The sequence below is a fragment of the Lingula anatina genome, chromosome 2 (genome assembly GCF_051362555.1).
Source record: "Lingula anatina isolate TDL-2025a chromosome 2, LinAna3.0, whole genome shotgun sequence".
In the NCBI taxonomy this organism is placed as follows: Eukaryota; Metazoa; Brachiopoda; class Lingulata; order Lingulida; family Lingulidae; genus Lingula; species Lingula anatina.
In genome coordinates, this window is record NC_141768.1 from 42,803,249 (window position 1) to 42,823,453 (window position 20,205).

The 20,205-nt window shown below is 37.1% G+C and overlaps 2 protein-coding genes across 2 annotated transcripts; both read right to left on the reverse strand.

Annotated features, from left to right (window-relative positions):
- Positions 1-282: 282 nt before the first annotated feature.
- On the reverse strand, positions 283-19,639 carry LOC106168142 (carboxypeptidase Q-like). The gene is made up of 14 exons (XM_087004530.1): positions 19,477-19,639; positions 19,140-19,223; positions 18,253-18,384; positions 17,876-17,940; positions 17,177-17,341; positions 16,707-16,871; positions 16,146-16,230; positions 15,580-15,683; positions 15,106-15,192; positions 14,718-14,789; positions 2,873-2,917; positions 2,147-2,222; positions 1,520-1,711; positions 283-988 (listed from the first exon to the last, which is right to left on the reverse strand). The coding sequence occupies exons 1-14, from the start codon at positions 19,517-19,519 to the stop codon at positions 882-884; spliced, it is 1,422 nt and encodes a 473-aa protein (XP_086860656.1). The 5' UTR covers positions 19,520-19,639; the 3' UTR covers positions 283-881.
- LOC147763719 (UDP-glucuronosyltransferase 1-2-like) lies at positions 3,710-5,107 on the reverse strand. Its single transcript, XM_087004539.1, has one exon. The coding sequence runs from the start codon at positions 5,065-5,067 to the stop codon at positions 4,018-4,020; it is 1,050 nt and encodes a 349-aa protein (XP_086860665.1). The 5' UTR covers positions 5,068-5,107; the 3' UTR covers positions 3,710-4,017.
- Positions 19,640-20,205: the final 566 nt, after the last annotated feature.

Sequence of the window (20,205 nt, forward strand, 5' to 3'; positions counted from 1 at the left end):
TAGGTGTAGAAGCAAAGATTGTTGTTTGTATAACTGTACATACTGTAAAAAACTTTGTCAAAATTTGAAATGCAATTTTTTCTCTAGTTTCAGATATTACTGAAGTAGATATTGATATTTGCTATTGGTATGCCTCTGCTATTTCCATTTTCTGAAAGTGGAGGTTAGCTTCTACTTATATCTTTGGGATGAAGAAAAAATCAAATTAATGGACAGTTTCAAAATGAAAGAAAACCCAAAGATCCGTATTTTAAGAGATATTCACTCTTAAACACTGCAAGCATGGCTCTTGAAATATATTTTTATTTGGAATTTTTCTATAGATATGTTGAAAGAAATTGCACTGTTGACAAGCTTTAAAGCCCACTGAACATTACACTTTCAGACTCTAAATGAATATATTACTATTACCATTACATAATCTCTGATATCTAGAGTGAGAAAATTGAATTACCAGACAGTTTCCCAAAATTTAAGAAAGACTGATAATTGAACATTTAAAAAAAGCTCTAAAATCTGTAAATGAAGAAAAAATCTTTAAACACTGAAAAGTATAGTTAGTATAGTTTGTGTCTCTACTTGTAAATGATTTTTATAAACTGTAAAGTCATCAATAATTATGAAAGACCAATTCTCTCTCAATGAATGTAGCAAACAACAGTTATTGGAATGGACACTGGTAATTTCTAAGTACACATAAGATCAATGATGTTTGGTTACAAATGTTTTTAACATTTTCATTACATTAAATGATTTTCATCTAAATATATTAAATGTTACAAATACTACCATTTTATAGAGATAAAAATAATATCACAGTCAACAGCCTCCTCACTATGAACTGTATGTGCTAATTAAAGGGACTGTTAAACATTTGAGTTCTACCTGGGCAACATGTCTTCCAAATCAGCTGTAACATAGGCCATCACAGCCCACACTGCAGAGCATAGATCTAAACTATGGGAGTTCAAGACTGTCATTGTGTCACCTGAAACATGTTGAAAATTCAATGAACATTTTCTTGTAATCACTGGAGAATTTGGATGAAATGTAAATAAATACTGTTGATTATCAGTTATTTTATAGTAGGAGTGGCGCTGAAGTCCATATTTAGCTTGTATAGGATGTGTGATCTGCATGATATCCACAGAGACTAAAGGAGAAAAAAATTCACGATAAAATTACATTTTTATAAAATTTCAAAAGGTGTACAAAACCTCAAATATTCTACTCTTTTTCATTACTAAAATCACTGTGACAAAGCTGAATATGAAGCAATAAAGATGCAGATTCAAAGGTGAATCTACTTCAGAAATTACCTCTTTTTTAAACTCTTTCACTATATTACTTATGATGCCTTACTTTCCCCTCACCAATTTTTCATATGTATCACTTGACAACCCAAATTTAGTAATTATGTAATTCATCATTAAACAATTTTATGCAACATTAAAAAATTGCAATCAAACTGACGAAAGATGATAGTGCATTACATTATACTATGACACCCCTGGCTTACCATTAGAATGATGAAAAAAGAAATATTTGTCATTCTGTGTGTCAATGCTTGCGCCTGGAACATTGGACTGTGTCTGCCACTGGCTGACATCTCCACCATCAACTTTGTCTTTGAAGCGGGTTACCTTTGAGGCATTGATGGGTTTCAGCAGGCTAGCCACCTTCTCCATTATTACTGCTGCAGAGTCACTGCCTACAATAATAATTATTCCAGTTTCTCATATACCCATTACTTGAAACAAATAATATCTTGAGATTCCCAAAAATGTGTGAAAATAGCTTACACTCTTGATACTGCAGTAATTTATCCAACTGAACCAGACAAATGTTAAACAGTGATGCTGTCAAATCTATAACTGTGACATTGTTGTTCTTATCCATATATGAGCATTATATGTGCAGTCAGCCATGGCACCTCATAGTAGCATCCTAATTAAAATGTGCTGGTATATTCAGCAAATGTTGAAAACACACAGACACACACACACACAAACACCAGTCATGTTAACATGTACATTACAGTCTTATTTTTAAGTGACTTAAAGATAGCTATGTAAAACAGAAATAAACATTCTTTCAGTAATGACAGCATATGAAGCAACACCATAAGACGGAAAATATTTCTTACCATGAAACTGTATGCCAGTTGGGGTAAATGTGCCCAGGTCAGATTCCATTACAATATCATATTTGCTGGCATTGACCTGAAAGCCAGAGAGACTGGATAGAGAAAGAGTAATTTAGTCTAAAGAAAACTGTTCAATATGATTTTAAAATCAAAAGGGACAGGTATCAAAACAAAAATATGTGCTCAGAAGTTAAAAACGAATGACATATTATAAACCAACCAACACATAGTCACCCAAAGTAACTGATGATATACACCTTGATTACAATATTGTATGAATACAATCTTTACATTAAATATAGCTGAATGCCATCATATTAACGCGTGGTGTTGAGTAGAATAGAGACAAGGTGGTGATTATATGAGTACATTGGAAATAAGGGCTGTATTAATTAATTAATTAATTAATTAACTAAATAATCTGATTGCATTCAGTAAAAGTCCCTGTGGAGCTGGAATAATCTATGTAAATTACTAAAACATTAATTTCATAAAATCCTTGGGAAGGAGCCTTAAGACTATTTTTGTAACTGAATGTATGCCACATAAGTGTAGTGATATCCTAGAGATGAAACTCATCTTTCTATGAAGGTCCTTGTGTGTAATTTGTGTATATTTGAGTTTTTCAGCTAAGGTTAAAATGAAACTTTGTAACACAAAGTCTGTGCCTGTCTCAGTGGAATTATGGTGAAAACCTGAATAGGAACCTGTTCTCAAGAGTCTCACCTTGTGTGTGTTGTAGTAAGCTTGCCCTCCTATCACTCCTTCTTCCTAGAATTTATTATGAAAATGTTATAATTCAGTTACTGCCATAGAAAAATTAGCAAATGTATGTAGATCATTCTAGGGTACCAGCTTTTGTCAATGTTAGTGAAGACTGTAAGCAGAAAATCAGGTTTTGGAAACTGTATTCCATGCTGACATAATGCCATAGCGATCTGATCTGGATGGGTTCATGCCATTGGCCATTGCCAAAGTGTTATGGTTTGGGCAGGCATTAATAGCAATTTTCAGATAGTACTCATGGTGATTGCAGTGACTGGTGGAAATGTGGAAAATGTGGACATCATATCATGGTTGTCTCATTTGGACAGGGGTCTTGCCATTGACCACTGCCATGGGCACAATGTTATGGTTTGGGCAGGCATGAGTGGCAATTACCAGAAAGAACTCATGGTGATTGCAGTGACTGATGGAAATCTGACAGACTAGAGGTACAGAGATAAAGTCCTGAGGGTAGCTGTTATGCTAATGATTCATCAATACCCACATTGAACTGATATTTTGTACTTTCTTTATGTGTTATACGTATCTCTCAGCAGTTTCCATAACCTCATTTGAACAGCTATGCAATTGCTCATGCAAATTTCTTGTCCAAAAATTAACCCGTCTTCCCTCCAGTTTAAAAAGTCTTTTAAGTCAAGTAGCACTGCATGCACATAGTATAATCATCCCCCCCCCCCAATGTATTGATGTAATAGGAAAAGAGAGAATACCACAGGGATTATGAAATTTATTAATTTCATTTATATCATATTTCCCTATCAGAAAAAAACAACACAATTTCAAAGTTCCTGGTTTAATTTTTCTGCCAAAATATCTTTTAAATATTATAATACTATTTTTCAAATATATACAAAAACACCCTTGTCAAAATTATGCCATTTTTGATTTAACATGCTACAAATATTTCAGTGTGCTTCTCTTAAGTTTCCACAAAGCTACTGAAAGAAGAGCATAAGCAGTAATGAGCAAACAGCTAACTGCCACCTTGTGAGCAATGACATCCAGCAAAAAGCATCAAACATTACAGATGGAATGCCAATAATATTACTCTATTCTGTAAATAGAGACAATAACCCTTCTCAAAATTATGCAGTTTTATATTTAACCTGCTGAAAATATTTTTTTATGCATCTCATTAGTTTCCACAAAACTATTGCAAGAAGAATATAACCAGTAATGCGCAAACAACCAACTGCCACTTTGTAAGCAATGACATCCAGTAGGAAGTACTGATACCAGTTTAAACTATAAGCTGCTTGGGAATGAAAGTGAAGAGGTCCATTGTGACGCATGGTGTAGTTGAGCCAAAATAAGAGTTCTTCCTGTCCTGACATAGGAGTGTCTCGCAAAATTAGTGAAATCTTCTTTGCATTTTCTTTGTAAGATTTCTTATTCAAGACCTTCCCAATGACATTTTCTAACTTAGTTTCAGTAAGGGTTAGATAATCGAGGGGCACCCCAACTTGAACACGATCAGTCAATTTTCTAGCATGTTGGCGCTGATCCCAAAAGAGAGGAACGGCCACCACAGGCACTGCATGGTACAGGGTCTCCCACATGCTGCTAACTCCACAGTGGGTGATGAACAGTTTAGTGGCTGGGTGGGCAAGAAGATCATTCTGTGGAAACCACTTTACCAGATAAGTATTGTTGCCTAGTGACTTTGGAGCTTTTCCATCATGGCGCCAAATTACCTTCTGGGGAAGCTTAGCAAAAACTCTGGCAAACACTTCTGCTTTTTCTTCTTCCAAATGTGGCACAATAGTTCCAAAGCTTAGTAGAATAACCCCATGAGTAGCAGTTGTAACAATGTCATTGAAAAACTTGGGCAGAGGTTTTGCTGGTGTCCAGAGGAGTCCAGAGATAGGTTTCACATGGGGCATGACTGGTCTGGGGTAATCTAAGGCAAAATGAACATTTGCAGCAATCATAAGAGAAACCCTCTCATATGCATGCTTCATGTGTGGAATATTTTCCTCTGGAAGATACTTTAATCTTAGGCCTTCTGCATAATCCATCTTATCATCCAGCCAACTTTTAATACTTTGTTCCACCTCATAATTGTGCAACCGTTCCCAAAAGTCCATATGGTCAGAGAGTCCAGTAGGAATGTTAGGGATGAATGAATAAAACATTGGTTGATGAAAAATATTCCAAAAATTCCAAAAGCCATGATTCCAACTAGAGGATCAGAGAGGCGATACCGCCTCTGGATATTGTACCACCAGCTGGAGTAAGCGCATTCGTATGGACCCCCCCCAAAAAAAAAAAAAAAAAAAAATGGACACCACCACCAGTCTTGTGCTTGACAAGCTCTATAAAATGCAATAAACAAGAGTTCTCAAAATATGAAAAAAAAAAATCAAAAAAACATAACAGTTAAAATGGTCCAATCAAGGAGATGTATTTTCCTAACACTGATCACTCCTGTGATTTTCTAGACAATAGGCCTATTGGTTTTCCTTGAAATGCATTATCAGTAATGCATATACCGGAATGCTGACAAAAGAGAAAACCTAGGGACAACACTGGGCAGATCTCTGCTAGTTTTGAAGATATGAAGGGCAAGAAAATATGCAGAGTTCAGTTTGAGGTAAAAAAGTAGGTCAAAGGACAATTTCAAGGTCACAGTATATGACTTCCTATATAAGTTTAATAATAGCTATGGGCATTTCTTTGCCAATGTTGGAGATATGACGGCCAGGAAACATGCAAAGTGCAGTTCATCATAAAAAGTAGGTCAAAGGTCAATTTCAAGGTCACAGTAAAATTGCCAGTATATGACTTCCTATTCAAGTTCAATAGTCACTTTGGACCTATCTCTGCCAGTTTTCGAGATATAAGGGATAGAAAATTTGCAAAGTTCAGTTCATGTTGAAAAGTAGGTCAAAGGTCAATTTTAAGGTCACAATAAGAATGCCAGTATATGACTTCCTATTCAAGTTCAACAGTAACTATGGGTGTATCTCTGCCAGTTTTGGAGATATAAAGGCTGGAAAATTTGCAAAGTTCAGTTCATGGTGAAAAGTATGTCAAAGGTCAATTTAAAGGTCACAGTTAGATTACCAGTATATAACTTCCTATTAAAGTTCAATAGTAACTATGGGTGTAACTCTGCCAGTTTTGGAGATATAAGGGCTAGAAAATTTGCAAAGTTCAGTTCATGGTGAAAAGTAGGTCAAAGGTCAATTTAAAGGTCACAGTTAGATTACTTGTATATAACTTCCTATTCAAGTTCAATTGTAACTATGGGCATATCTCTGCCAGTTTTGGAATATTTAACATTTTCCCCACTGAATATTCATGTTGATTCACCGTATAGATCTTGGTAATAATAGAAGTATAAATATTTTGATGCATCTAGAAAGATCTACATAATAGTTGTTGAATACAGTCCGAGCTTTCGGCCCCTGGGCCTTCTTCGGGGAATATGAACAAAAAGTAAAAAAACGTAAAAAAACAAACTCCATGGATACGTGACGTCGGTGATGTGTTGAAGACATGCGGTGGTCCAAAAGCGTGCTATACGTAAACAACGTCAAAATTACGTAACAAAGAAAAAAAATCAATACTCATTTAAAAAACCATTATCCCTATTGAGTCCATTATTCAAGGTGTTTAGTGTTCTTATAAATTTCTGTTCGGCGATCCGTCTTTGTCTAGTGTCGTTTAAGTTTCCTTTTAGAACGGTGACAGTGATGTCATTAACTGAGTGGTTCGGCGTGTTGAAGTGCTGTCCCACTGGTACGAAAAGGTTTTTGTTGTTAACAGTGCAGCGGTGGTGTCTAATTCTGTCTTTTAATTTCTGGCTTGTTTCTCCGACGTACATTTGATGGCATTTTTTACATCTTATCAAGTAGATGACGTTCTGAGAGTCGCAGGTGTATTTTCCCCTAGGGATGAGTGTCTTGCCTCCCGGAGTGATGATGGGGTTGTTAATAATACACGGGCAGAGAAGGCACCTTCTGTTGTTGCAAGGAAATGTGCCCGTAACGCCAAGGCTGTTATTGTTAACCAGGAGTTTTTTCAGATTAGGGGGCTGTCTGAAAGAGACGATAGGTGGAGAAGGAAAAATGTCTTTGAGCGTAGTGTCGGAGTCAAACATATGCTGCAAATCCCGCGCTATCCTTTTAAGGTGGTAAAGGGCGGGATTAAAGGTAACTACTAAAGGGACCCTTTCGTGGGTGTCCTTTCTTTGGTATTGGAGAAGATCTTTTCTTGGGATTCTATTAGCTTTACCCATGGTTTCTTTGATCATTTGTGTGTCATACTGCCGTCTTTCAAAAAGCTTTTGCAAATCTGTAAGCTGTTCACTCTTCTTTTCGGGTTCCGAGTTGATTCTATTATATCTTAAGGTCTGGCTAAACACAATGGATTTTTTGATGTGTGAAGGGTGAAAGCTGGTGGGATGTAGGTAGGCCGAGCGGTCCGTAGGTTTCCGATATACACATGTAGCCAGTCTATTGTTTTTTATAAAGACAGTTGTATCCAGAAAGTTTTGTTGTATGTTGGAATAGTTAAGAGTGAGGCGTATCGACGGGTTTTCATTATTAAAAAGCTCTACAAATTTTTTGAGGTCATCTTCTCCGTGTGTCCATATAAGGAAAATGTCGTCAATGTATCGGACGTAGAATGTGGGTTGTTTTTGGGTCTTGCCTAGGACAGATTCTTCTAAGTTAGCCATAAACAGGTTTGCGTATTGAGGGGCCATTCTTGTGCCCATGGCCGTTCCTTTTACCTGCAAAAGAAACTCGTTTTCCTTGTCGAACTGGAAATAGTTGTGATTAAGTATGAAATCAGTAAGTTTTGTGATTGAATCAGGCTGAAGTTCGGTCTTATGTTTACTATTTCTTAAAGAATTTTCAAGTGCTTGGATACCATCTTGATGTGGTATGTTAGTATAAAGGGCTACTACGTCCATGGTAACTAAAAGCGTATTATCGGGTAAATTTTCTACCATTTGGATCTTTCTTAGAAAGTCGGTAGTGTCCTGGATAAAACTCTTAGTATCCCTGACGATAGGTTTAAGATCTCTATCAATTAACCCTGATATGCTTTCTGTAAGTGTGCCGATGCCAGAGATGATGGGTCGTCCGGGATTTCCTTCCTTATGGATTTTAGGCAAGATGTAAAAAATACCAGGTTTAGGATCAGTCGGTATCATTTTAGTCAGAAGCTGTTGGTCATTGTGTGGAAGCCCCTTAATGAGTTGATTCAGCTCTTTTTTGAAAGCGTTAGTAGGATCCGTATTGAGGTAGGAGTAGTACGCTTTGTCATTTAGTTGGCGGTATACTTCTGTGTTGTAGTCAGTTTTGTCCATGATGACTGTAGCTCCGCCTTTGTCTGCTGGTTTGATGACGATATTTTTGTTTTCTTTGAGGGAGCGTATTGCCTGGCGTTCCTTGAAAGATAAGTTATACAAGGACTTAAATTGTTTTCCCAGGATGTTGGACCTCATTCGGTGACGAAAACTTTCGATGTATCGATCCAGTTTACTGTTCCGGCCAGGTGGTGGAGTCCAGTTTGAAGTTTTCTGTTTCGTGGTGAGGTTCTGTATATCTTGATGGTTGTCTTCTTTATTGTGGAAATATTCTTTGAGGCGTAATCTTCTGAAGAAATCTTCCATGTCTCCGCAGGTTTGGATAAAATCAAGTTTTGTTGTCGGGCAAAAGGATAGACCCTTGTTAAGTACGGATAATTCTTCTGTTGAAGGTCTGTATGTAGATAGGTTGACTACAGTGCTAGTAGACGGTACGCTCTCGTCTTCTGAGATTCCCAGCGAACGTAATTTTTTACGCTTATTTTGGAGGTGGCGTGCGATCTCCTTGTTGTATAGCTCTTTAATTCTGGTTTCAAGAGGATCTTGGGAATTAGTAATCATAGACTCTACTAGGGTTTCTATTTCTTGTTTAATCTTATTCCTGGTGTTGTATAATACATGAGTGAGGTGGTTACGTAATCTTGCTGCCGTTTTTAGCATGAGTTTTTCAGAAAATGAGGTCTTATACGTGTTCTGAAGAGGGTTCTTGATCCTAAGACCTTTGGGTATAATATTGTTCTTTTTGCATTTGGAAAGGAAAAAGATATCAGAATCAAGTTTGGCCTTCTTACTTACGTATCGTAGAAGTTTGATGTGTTCCGGTGTGTTACGATGCTGGTTGTCACTTTGAGGATTCATGTTGATTCACCGTATAGATCTTGGTAATAATAGAAGTATAAATATTTTGATGCATCTAGAAAGATCTACATAATAGTTGTTGAATACAGTCCGAGCTTTCGGCCCCTGGGCCTTCTTCGGGGAATATGAACAAAAAGTAAAAAAACGTAAAAAAACAAACTCCATGGATACGTGACGTCGGTGATGTTTATGGCTAACTTAGAAGAATCTGTCCTAGGCAAGACCCAAAAACAACCCACATTCTACGTCCGATACATTGACGACATTTTCCTTATATGGACACACGGAGAAGATGACCTCAAAAAATTTGTAGAGCTTTTTAATAATGAAAACCCGTCGATACGCCTCACTCTTAACTATTCCAACATACAACAAAACTTTCTGGATACAACTGTCTTTATAAAAAACAATAGACTGGCTACATGTGTATATCGGAAACCTACGGACCGCTCGGCCTACCTACATCCCACCAGCTTTCACCCTTCACACATCAAAAAATCCATTGTGTTTAGCCAGACCTTAAGATATAATAGAATCAACTCGGAACCCGAAAAGAAGAGTGAACAGCTTACAGATTTGCAAAAGCTTTTTGAAAGACGGCAGTATGACACACAAATGATCAAAGAAACCATGGGTAAAGCTAATAGAATCCCAAGAAAAGATCTTCTCCAATACCAAAGAAAGGACACCCACGAAAGGGTCCCTTTAGTAGTTACCTTTAATCCCGCCCTTTACCACCTTAAAAGGATAGCGCGGGATTTGCAGCATATATTTGACTCCGACACTACGCTCAAAGACATTTTTCCTTCTCCACCTATCGTCTCTTTCAGACAGCCCCCTAATCTGAAAAAACTCCTGGTTAACAATAACAGCCTTGGCGTTACGGGCACATTTCCTTGCAACAACAGAAGGTGCCTTCTCTGCCCGTGTATTATTAACAACCCCATCATCACTCCGGGAGGCAAGACACTCATCCCTAGGGGAAAATACACCTGCGACTCTCAGAACGTCATCTACTTGATAAGATGTAAAAAATGCCATCAAATGTACGTCGGAGAAACAAGCCAGAAATTAAAAGACAGAATTAGACACCACCGCTGCACTGTTAACAACAAAAACCTTTTCGTACCAGTGGGACAGCACTTCAACACGCCGAACCACTCAGTTAATGACATCACTGTCACCGTTCTAAAAGGAAACTTAAACGACACTAGACAAAGACGGATCGCCGAACAGAAATTTATAAGAACACTAAACACCTTGAATAATGGACTCAATAGGGATAATGGTTTTTTAAATGAGTATTGATTTTTTTTCTTTGTTACGTAATTTTGACGTTGTTTACGTATAGCACGCTTTTGGACCACCGCATGTCTTCAACACATCACCGACGTCACGTATCCATGGAGTTTGTTTTTTTACGTTTTTTTACTTTTTGTTCATATTCCCCGAAGAAGGCCCAGGGGCCGAAAGCTCGGACTGTATTCAACAACTATTATGTAGACCCCACTGAATATTGCGATGTTGTAATTTTTGATATAGCGCAATGCCTAAACCATATCGAAAAACAAAAAAATGGACACCACCTCCAGTATTGCACTTGACAAGTTCTACAAAGTGCGATGAACAAAAGGTCTCTGGCATTTACCATTCCAGAATAAAGGCAAGTTTTCAGTTTCGGTATCTAATGGCTGCTTCTCCCGTGGAAATGCACCGATTGACCCCAAACTCCCAAAGATGAAAGGAGTCCCCAATTGTAACCCCTCACTGTAACAGGAGAGCTTAGATCTGTGTAGTTTCCAAAAAATAGCATAAAACAAATATTTTTTTGCAGAAAATTCCCATTTTTAGAAAATTTTGGCTTGTTTGACCTTGAAAAAAAGGTCAAAAGTCAAATCAAAGGGCATATTTGGAATCTCCACATATGACTTTCGGTCAGACTTCTGTAGTAATTTTTCCCATAATTCCTTTGGTTTGGGAGATATTTAGCCTTGAATTTTCAAAAATTTTGACAAGGGTGCGTTTCAACAAGTGTCACGCCCAGGCCAATGCACCGACAGAGACAAAAAAACCAGGGTGTTCAAGTTGAGATTATATGTGACCTAAATCCAGGAGATGGGGACACAGGTCCTGGCGGTCTAGGAGGAGAAGCGGTAACGGTGACTTGTTTCCGGCGCCCGACTGCGGAGCCGCAGGAGCCGGCGGAGCTGCAGGAGCCGGCGGAGCCGGCGGAGCCGGCGGAGCTGTACGAGACGGGTCGGGACTAAAACCATGAGTACCGCCAGCGTATACGCTGGTGGTACTAATAACCAACTGATGGCACTTTCAAATACTCATTAAGAAGCGCACCTGCTGCTATATTAAGGGTATCAAAGAAAAAAAGGGAAAAGTTCGAGTTTCTGAATTGCATCAAAGTATCAATATCACTGAACAGTTCGTGGCAAAGTAGATCATCAAGATCCTCCAATTGTTTTAGAGCAAGAAATGGGTCACGGTCAATGATTTCAAAAGCAGTCTGAAGATCCATCACACCACCTTTGTTAAATTCAGTTTCATCAATGTGAAATCTGATCAGTTTCACATCATGTAGGTCAAGTTTTGGTTTGTAATGGTCTGCAACCAGCATGGTAACCTCATGCCCACGGTCTCGCAGCAAGATGGCAATCTTTTCCATATTCAATGTTCTTGAATTGAATATGTGGGTAAATGGAAAAACTAATATCTTTGCACCCTCAGAAACATTTGCCAAAATAGGCAACCACAGTAAGTAAAATGCAAGCATTTTAAAAGTTGTCTTGCTCAGCAGAGAGCCCCTTATCAAACAGTACATAATCTTGAGAAGTTTACAGCTTTATATTGAAAATGCAACTTTATCTATCATACGGTAATGTCCCGTGGCTTCTGTGCAGAAGAAATTTACTAAAATTAGGAAAAGATTGTTTTGGTAGAAATTCCTGAAAGGGGAGGTGCTCAAAACTTCCAGACATTCAAATTTTATGAAATTCTGTTATTTTGGACCAGAAGTTGTCTGTTCACTTGGGCCTATGCTACTTTTTCCATACACTATCTGTGTCAGTTACCATATTGTACAAAAGGTAAGTGTAGGTAATTCCGAAAACTGTACATGCTTTCACATAAGAGTGTGGTCCAAGGTGTGAGGTAATGACTGGTGGAGTTGGCTAGCAACACAAAACAGCATCGATCATCACCATTGGGGGGGGGGGGGGGGGGGTTCATTAAGATAACAGAGCTGCACTGTCCTGCTGGCATACTTTGCCTAAGCATTCGATCTGAGATAACGGGAGCTCTGAAGTAAGTGTTTCCAAGTTTCCAAGTTTGTTTTTCAAATATAATACTGGTAACCAGAAACTTGTGTCGTTTTTCAAAAAAGAAACTTGGTAACCAGAAACTAGTAACCTCCACCATGAAAGATGGGTACGGTGTTATGAGAACTCCTTGCTCTCCTGCACTGAGACCAAGATGACTGCCAATGGATGATTATGGTGCATAGAAAGCTGGGCAGGGTATTTTGGTCTCTCTCTGATGTAGGGGAGGCAAAAACAACACCCAGTCAGTGTCTATGTGCATAGGTGTAGCCTTTACTTTAGAAGCTGGGCAGAATATTACGGTCTCTTTCTGCCATAAGGGGAAGCTGTAACGACCTCAGATCAGTCTACTACCCACAGGTAGTCCTTATCTCAGAAGCCTAAAGCTTGGTATTATGGCTGGTTATTATGGTCCCTCCCCAGCATTTTCTGAGATGACCAACTGTTGTTGTCTACAATTAAATATAATAGGCCAGTGGGGGGATTTATTGCTCCAGGTTGTCTCACCTTACTGTAGGGTGAAGCAAGTTTGATTTTATTAAATTATTCAGTGGCAGTGAAACAACCAGCAGATCATTATTCAGGGTGTGTAGGTCGCCTTCACCATGGAAGTTGGCCTGGGTATAACAGTACATCTGCGCCATACATAAGTTTTTGAGACACGCTTCCATAAAATCATATTTTACCTCCTGTACCTACATTCCAACTTTCTCTAAAACAGCAAGAATAAGAGACAAGAAACATGTACCCAGATGTACATTATGGTCTTTTTTTTTCATAATTAACCACTCAAAAGACAAGAAAATTTCTGAGGTATCAATATATGCGGTTCTGGCCCTTTGAGGTAATTAAGAATTGCACTACACATAGGCAGTCCCGGTCCATGTCAGGTTAATGAAACCTCCATAATGGTGATGATGATGATGATGATGCTGTTTTGCATACCAAGCCGACTGTTATCTTGCACCTTGGGCCGCACAGGCAGTGCTCAGGTAAAGGTATGCTAGGGCAACATCGCTGACTGTTAGATTATTATTAACCTGAAAATAGCCCAATGGCCGACTTATCAAAATCCATGAAAGTCACAAATATTCAAAAAATATCCATGAAAGTCACAAATATTCAAAAAATTTTATGGTCGAAATTCAAGGGAAAAAAAAAAAAAAAAAAAAAAAATGATTTTAAGATTGTTTGAGGTTTACAAACTGTTCAAAATTTTTCACACATTACCATAGGTCATATGGGGTGAATAAGTGTGTCTATGACCTTAATGTCAAATTTTACCACCTGTGGAAAAGATAAAGGTCACTACCCGAAGCTAGAACTGATGAGAGATAAAACATAAACAGTCTGAGTTGTTGGCTTTGGCCTGTGGCTTTTGTCTACCTAAAGTGGCACCGAGCTATTAAAAAAGGTTTAATTTTACAAAGCACTAGCCTGAATGAGCTAGTAGTATTTTTTAGCCTATTTTAATGCAAAGCAAAATGTCAAAAAAATTAATCACCATATTCTCTCTGAAATAATTATATTCAGGCTAGTGTTTTTTGGTTTGGCCTAGTACATTTTTAGGCCTTGCTTGCCCCAAGGGTTAGTGGACAGTCTAAAAAGTTTTTAACACACACTGTGTATACGTCACAATAAAATTATTTTAAATTTGTTACCCTTTATCAATTACAGCATTACTTTTATCATAATAAAATACCTTTTCATACATTTATTATTTCAAAAGGCCGCTTTTCAACTGCTTCTTAATGTTTACTTTCAATCTTTACTCACTTTAAGCAAATTAAGCCACTGAAATTGTCAAAGTTTGATAAAAGGGTCATAAATGTGAAAGAAATTAGGCAATGGTATATACTGCATGGAAACTTTCCAAAAAGAAATGGAGAAAATGCTGAAAAAAGTGAAAAAAAGCATAACTTCCATAAAAATGGCCCGATCATGCTGATTTTCGAACTTGACCTGCATATTTTGAATATTCATCAGATCTGTAAGTTTTAAGCCATAGAAAAAATGATTTTCCACTTATCTTGTTATCAATAAAAGTGCACGGCGACAGCCTCAGAGACAGTGACAGTGATGACAGACGCAGGTGACGGCTATATGTACAGACACATCTGTGTCTGTACTAGTACATAAAAAAGGAAGAATCCAATCCCTGTATATTAAACCATCACAATAATAACAGATAATCAGGCAAACCAAAGAAATCCTCTGGTAATTTCTAAAGCTTATTTACATATCTCGTTCTCATAATCTGTTACCATATTCAAGGTAATACCTCAGCAGTCCACATCACGGCCCTCATGGTTCTTTTAGGCTCGAGTCCCATCTGACGTATGGTAGATAAGGCCTTAAACAGGAGAAAGTAGGATTTATCCATGTTGCCCAAGTCACTTAAATATATATCTTTCTGTTTCACTAAACACATTTCCGCAGTCTTATGTAACATATTTCTACAATTTAACAAAACACATTGTTGTCTAATCTAACAAACGCAACTGTCTCACCTGACACATTGCAGCAGTTTTATGAAAACGCTTTCTTGTATCACCTTATACATTCCTCCTGTCTCATGTTACACATTTTGCTCATACCCAACTTATTTTCAAAGTCACATTCAATGTTTTTACTAGCAGAAAATGGCATTTTCTTGATACTGACCCTACCTGCCATGATATAAAAGCTCCTCCTCCATCATCCATTGCACCTTGGCCAACATCCCAGCTGTCTAAATGGCCACTGACCAAAACAACCTTGGTATTTGAAATAATAATCGGTGAAATAAAAGAAGCATTATAATTCATATTTAGGTTTAACATCTGGCAATATTTGAAAGAAATTGGGATGATTGCCCATTAAAATTTGCATGTTTCTTTGCACCTTTGTATTTCAACTAACTGTACATCTTTTGAACACTGAATGGATTTTTTATATGTAATATCAACAGTGACACTGTTATCAGTATAATCATTATCATCACCATTAGTCTTATTTATTTTTATGGTTCCTTTCGAAAATAGGAATGTTTTCAAAATACAAAAGTATTGTAAGTACTCAAGGAATTGATGACTATTCCTTCGATTTTTCTTAACATTGTCAGAAAAAATATTGTATATGTATTATCATATTATAGTGCATACCTGTTCTGGGTATTTTGATCCTACAATTTCTGCCACAGTATTTCTTGACTTCACAGGGGTAAGATTCTTAGCATCCATTTGCAAATGAACAACAATTTTTGTGCCTAAGCAAGAAAAATATGTTTTAAAAATGTTTTAAACCATACTATGGCTGTGTCCAGAATAGAAGTTATCATACTAGCAGGATTGATCTATCTCAGCAAGGATTCTCGCTAAGGCACATCAATGTAATTTGCTTAATTGTCTGGTAGGTCCCCTTAAACTACTTGGGTAAAGTCAGTAAAACTTTGTGGTCCATGATGTTGTTCATGTTTCTTTGCAAGGGGGCATGCCAGGCAATTAAACTAATTATATTGACTGCAATTAAGAATTTAGCCAAGAATCCCTGTGATCACTATCCTCCAATGGAACCATCTCTCATGTCACTTCTACCACACCACTTCCACAAAGTCACGTCTTCCAAACTTATGCCACATAACTAACACTTACATGTGTCACACTTTCCACAATTATCACTACTTGCATTCTAACACAGTTCAATGTCTGTACACACCTACCACTCTTACCTCTGTCTGCCATCCTGTTCATCATCTCTGCATCCTCTATAGTTATACATGCAGTTGGTATTTGTTTTGTTGTGTTACTATAGTCCTGAAGCAATGGAAAGTTGACAGCAATTTATACTCACAATTATTGTGTAAAAGCATTTGTATCCAGTACATGTAAATGCATTTCCCTGATTGTCAATTATGGATAAGGTTCAGGTGTGGCTGATCTATTTTTAATGCCTACTGTACATTATCAAAATCTGAGACGTAACAGTGTAATTCCATTGTTCATATGGACGTTACAACACATACTCACTAATTGTAATAATTATACAGGGATGAAGTTGGATGCATCTGTTTTCACCATCCCATAACAAAAAAGATCAGCGAAAACAATTAGTTTGTTAAAAACATGGAGATGACAAGAAGAATCACTTGTACAAGTACTGGCTATAGTAACCACACAACTACCAAGTATCTTTATCAATAAGTACGTATGTGTGTGTGTGTGTGTGTGGGTGTGTGTGTGTGTGTGTGTGTGTGATACTTAAAACATCAGGTGTGCCCATGCACACTCACCTGCCAGCCAGTGTGTGGGCTGTTGATAGAAAAGGGAGCAACAGATCTTATCAGTGCTGCTATACCTCCAACCTTGGCTGCATTATCAGCCCCAAAGTCTCTGTAAGCAACTGAAGTACCATAGTCCACCCACTGCTGGTTGTACACTATTATCTTGCCCTTTGCCTATAATAACACAAATATCAGTATCATAGTAACACACACACACATGCATGCACGCACATACGCACACACACACACACACACAGATATATACATCTATTTATATTAGTATGACTATGTATAATGTTTTTACCAACATGTTAAAAGGTCAATATGATCTACTAATTTTGCTTTCAGTTTACTTTTTTTTTTTTAATTTCTGATTTGCTCTTTATTTCAAATTCAGTACAAGGTTGCCCGCTAAACTATCATGTACCCAGTATTGTGCATTTTCTATGAATATCTACTTGACAAGAAGTAAACTTTACCTCATCAGCTCTCTTCTTGAGTTCATCAAATGATTTCACAACTAAAACTTCAGCTTGTATTCCACCAGAGGGAGTACCAACAGACGAGCCCAATCCCAACATTGCCATTTTGTATACTCTTGGGAGGAGCATAGTGGCAGACTCATTCCCTCTCACCCAATGTGGCACCAATAAAAAGAAATTAAAAAACTGGTACATGTAACTATCAATAAATAACAGCAACATTCATGAGCAATGTACCTATTATTACCACATATTGTTCATTGGTGACTACATTTTATAACCTTTTAATATCTTTACCCATTCATATTGATTTGTTTCAATACTAAAACTATACACTTCACTGGTTTCAACAGAACTACTAACATTTCAGTGCATATATATAATAGATAATGACATATGTGTTTCATGACTACATATGCTTCAAAGTTTGTCACACTTTATATGGACTCAACTATATTGTTACCAGGGGCAGATTGAGGCCATCTCCTGGGTCTTTCAGAAGACGCTCAGATTTCCAAGTTTACATTGACGAGTATCTCATTTTTTTCTGTCGGAAGACCGTCAAAAATGGAGGATGGTCCAACAAAGATCATTTGGAAAACTGTCAGAAAATATCTCTGGATCAGCTCCTGGTTACAATATACTGGTTACAGTACTCTTATTTCACAGCATATGTTCTAATACAAGTATCAATCTCACCATGACATCTTCTCCGTGAACATTCTGCAGACCATCCTTCTTTAACTGCTGTAGCATGTAGTCTGCAATTGCAAGGATAATATATGGCTCTGATCAAAACCCAGTTGATCTGCGGACTAACTGAGCCATGGATCAAATATGGCGCACACTTGAAAGCATGACACATAATCCCCCAATAGATTTCCCACCTCCCACACAGGCCCTCCCTGCAGGGGCAATATAACTGAGGCAAGCTTTCAAGTGGTTATTTCTTCACATTTCTTATTTCTTATTTATTTTTCATGACACCTAGTGTGTCATGGGCAATCAGCCTTTGCACTAATATAGAGTGAAATTTTAACAAAAACTTCTGAATACTTTTAAAGAATTTATACCTATAGCATTTTCTAAATTCTGGGATCCTGCAATCCGACTTCCAAATTTATCTGTAAAAGTAGCCAGTCTGTTATAGGTCTGTCCTTTTCCTTTGCCATTGACAGTGAAATCAATTATCTGTTTAGCAACATCTGTAAAAAAGTGAAAATGTTACATGTATGACATATAGTAATGTTTTATCAGTAAGATTCAATATAAGATGTTGTACATGTAAAGGGAGTCCAGACAATAAATGTATGAATAGATGAAGTAGCTTTGTGGCTGATAACACAACTTAGATGTTCCAAATAACAAGGAATTGCTAAAAGTAAAGCACTGGTATTCATAGATTAGAATGGCATTTGGAATGGCAAATGGGTTTACTTTTTTGTTGCCCAATGCTTTCTCACTCATTTAAATAATTTAAAGTACTGTATACAAATTCCCTTTTTTTCCAAATCACTTCATGAACAATAGTGGTCCCCGCTATAATTTTCCCCAGTTATCTGCAATTTTATGCCTAAATACTAGTGCTTATCTCATTAATAACATAGTTCAGTTATTTCACAGGTGTACTATATGATAATTTTCCATAAAACAAATCTCCCTAGACCCTGAAATGTCTCAACTTCTCATATTGGATAAAAGCTATAAAAAGTAAACAAAAAAATAAATCATTCAGATGAATCTACTTGAACCAATTGCCCTGATTTAAATTTCCTATTTATGTAAAAATTATGATAAGAGTTCAAAACCACTAGGTGTAAAAAGTGAAAGTTATATATATTCCATATAGCTAAAATATAACAACTGCCAAGACAACCTACTACATTATTCTTTATGCTAATTCTTACATGGCAATTTGATGGTAATGACATATCTTTATGACATAGTATTAAGCAAGCACCTTGGTAGTTTTCCACTTCCTTGAAAACCCTGGATGTCTTCTTCCCCCAGGCTGCAGAATCTACAGGGTGAGAACTGACTAAAACTGAAGAGAAATGAAATTAATTCTTAAACCAACCTTGAAATTTTTGAATCAATTTGAAACGGCAGGGGAAAAGTGTAGAGGTAAGTTTCAAGTTATCTCTGAAGCTCAGGGTGCAGTACAGATACGCCCGTACAGTTCGGACAAATCTGTACTGCGATTTTATTTTACACATTGCAATGAATCATCAGTCTTGTAAGCATTGTCAAGTTCAACGCGGTTACGCCATAATTTTAAAGTATTCAATTGTTCATACCTCTGAAATACGTAATCAAAAAGAAATATTGGTAAAAAGCCATCGAGGAGCAAACATCCAATAAGCCTCGTTGACGGGGTAAATAACCGGATCGAGATTGCAGAGTGGAACAGCTCTACCGGTGCATGAAACAAACCCTGGCAAATTAAAAAAAAAAGGTTCTTCTGACCATTTGGTATAATCTGTACCAGTTATCATCATTACACTTTGTGTGATGGTTAAATCAGAATTTTCACAATAGAAAATAAAAAATGTGTAAATGACATCCAGTCAAAAAAAATCCATGTTGTCATGCCAGATTTTGGGAATTTCCCCGCTGAATGACGTAATACAGGTCTCGAATGTCTAATATATAAGTGAAAAAGGGGAAGGGGGTGGTGTCTTGCAAAGCAACGATATAACAAGTACAGTATGCAATATCATAAAGCAAAGCAACGAATAAACGATATTGTTGTTCATATAGGTCGACCAAGAGAAAAACTGAACACTGATAGAGAAGAATTTAACGTTTTGTCTGTGATGTTTTCTAGTTTGCTACGTACTTTATATATACATCATGAAGCAGTTAAATGAATAAAAGAGGGTTTATAAGTCATATATATTGAACAATTAGATAAACACAAGCTTTTACCGAAACTTATTTTACTGAAATATAATTAATTCTCTATGCTGTTGAATACACCTGATGCAAATTTAACCCATCTCTCTCCCTCTCTGTCTAGCTCTCCC

What these genes read in the sequence shown, in the direction of transcription:
- LOC147763719 (XM_087004539.1), bottom strand. Translation starts at nt 5,067, where the DNA reads ATGTTTTATTCATTCATCCCTAACATTCCTACTGGACTCTCTGACCAT.
- LOC106168142 (XM_087004530.1), bottom strand. Translation starts at nt 19,519, where the DNA reads ATGGCTTTTTACCAATATTTCTTTTTGATTACGTATTTCAGAG. An exon ending in GAATTTAGAAAATGCTATAG is followed by an intron (nt 17,941 to 18,252) that starts GTATAAATTCTT and finishes TTGCAATTGCAG; the next exon opens with ACTACATGCTACAGCAGTTA. An exon ending in TCAAGAAGAGAGCTGATGAG is followed by an intron (nt 16,872 to 17,176) that starts GTAAAGTTTACT and finishes GTGTTATTATAG; the next exon opens with GCAAAGGGCAAGATAATAGT.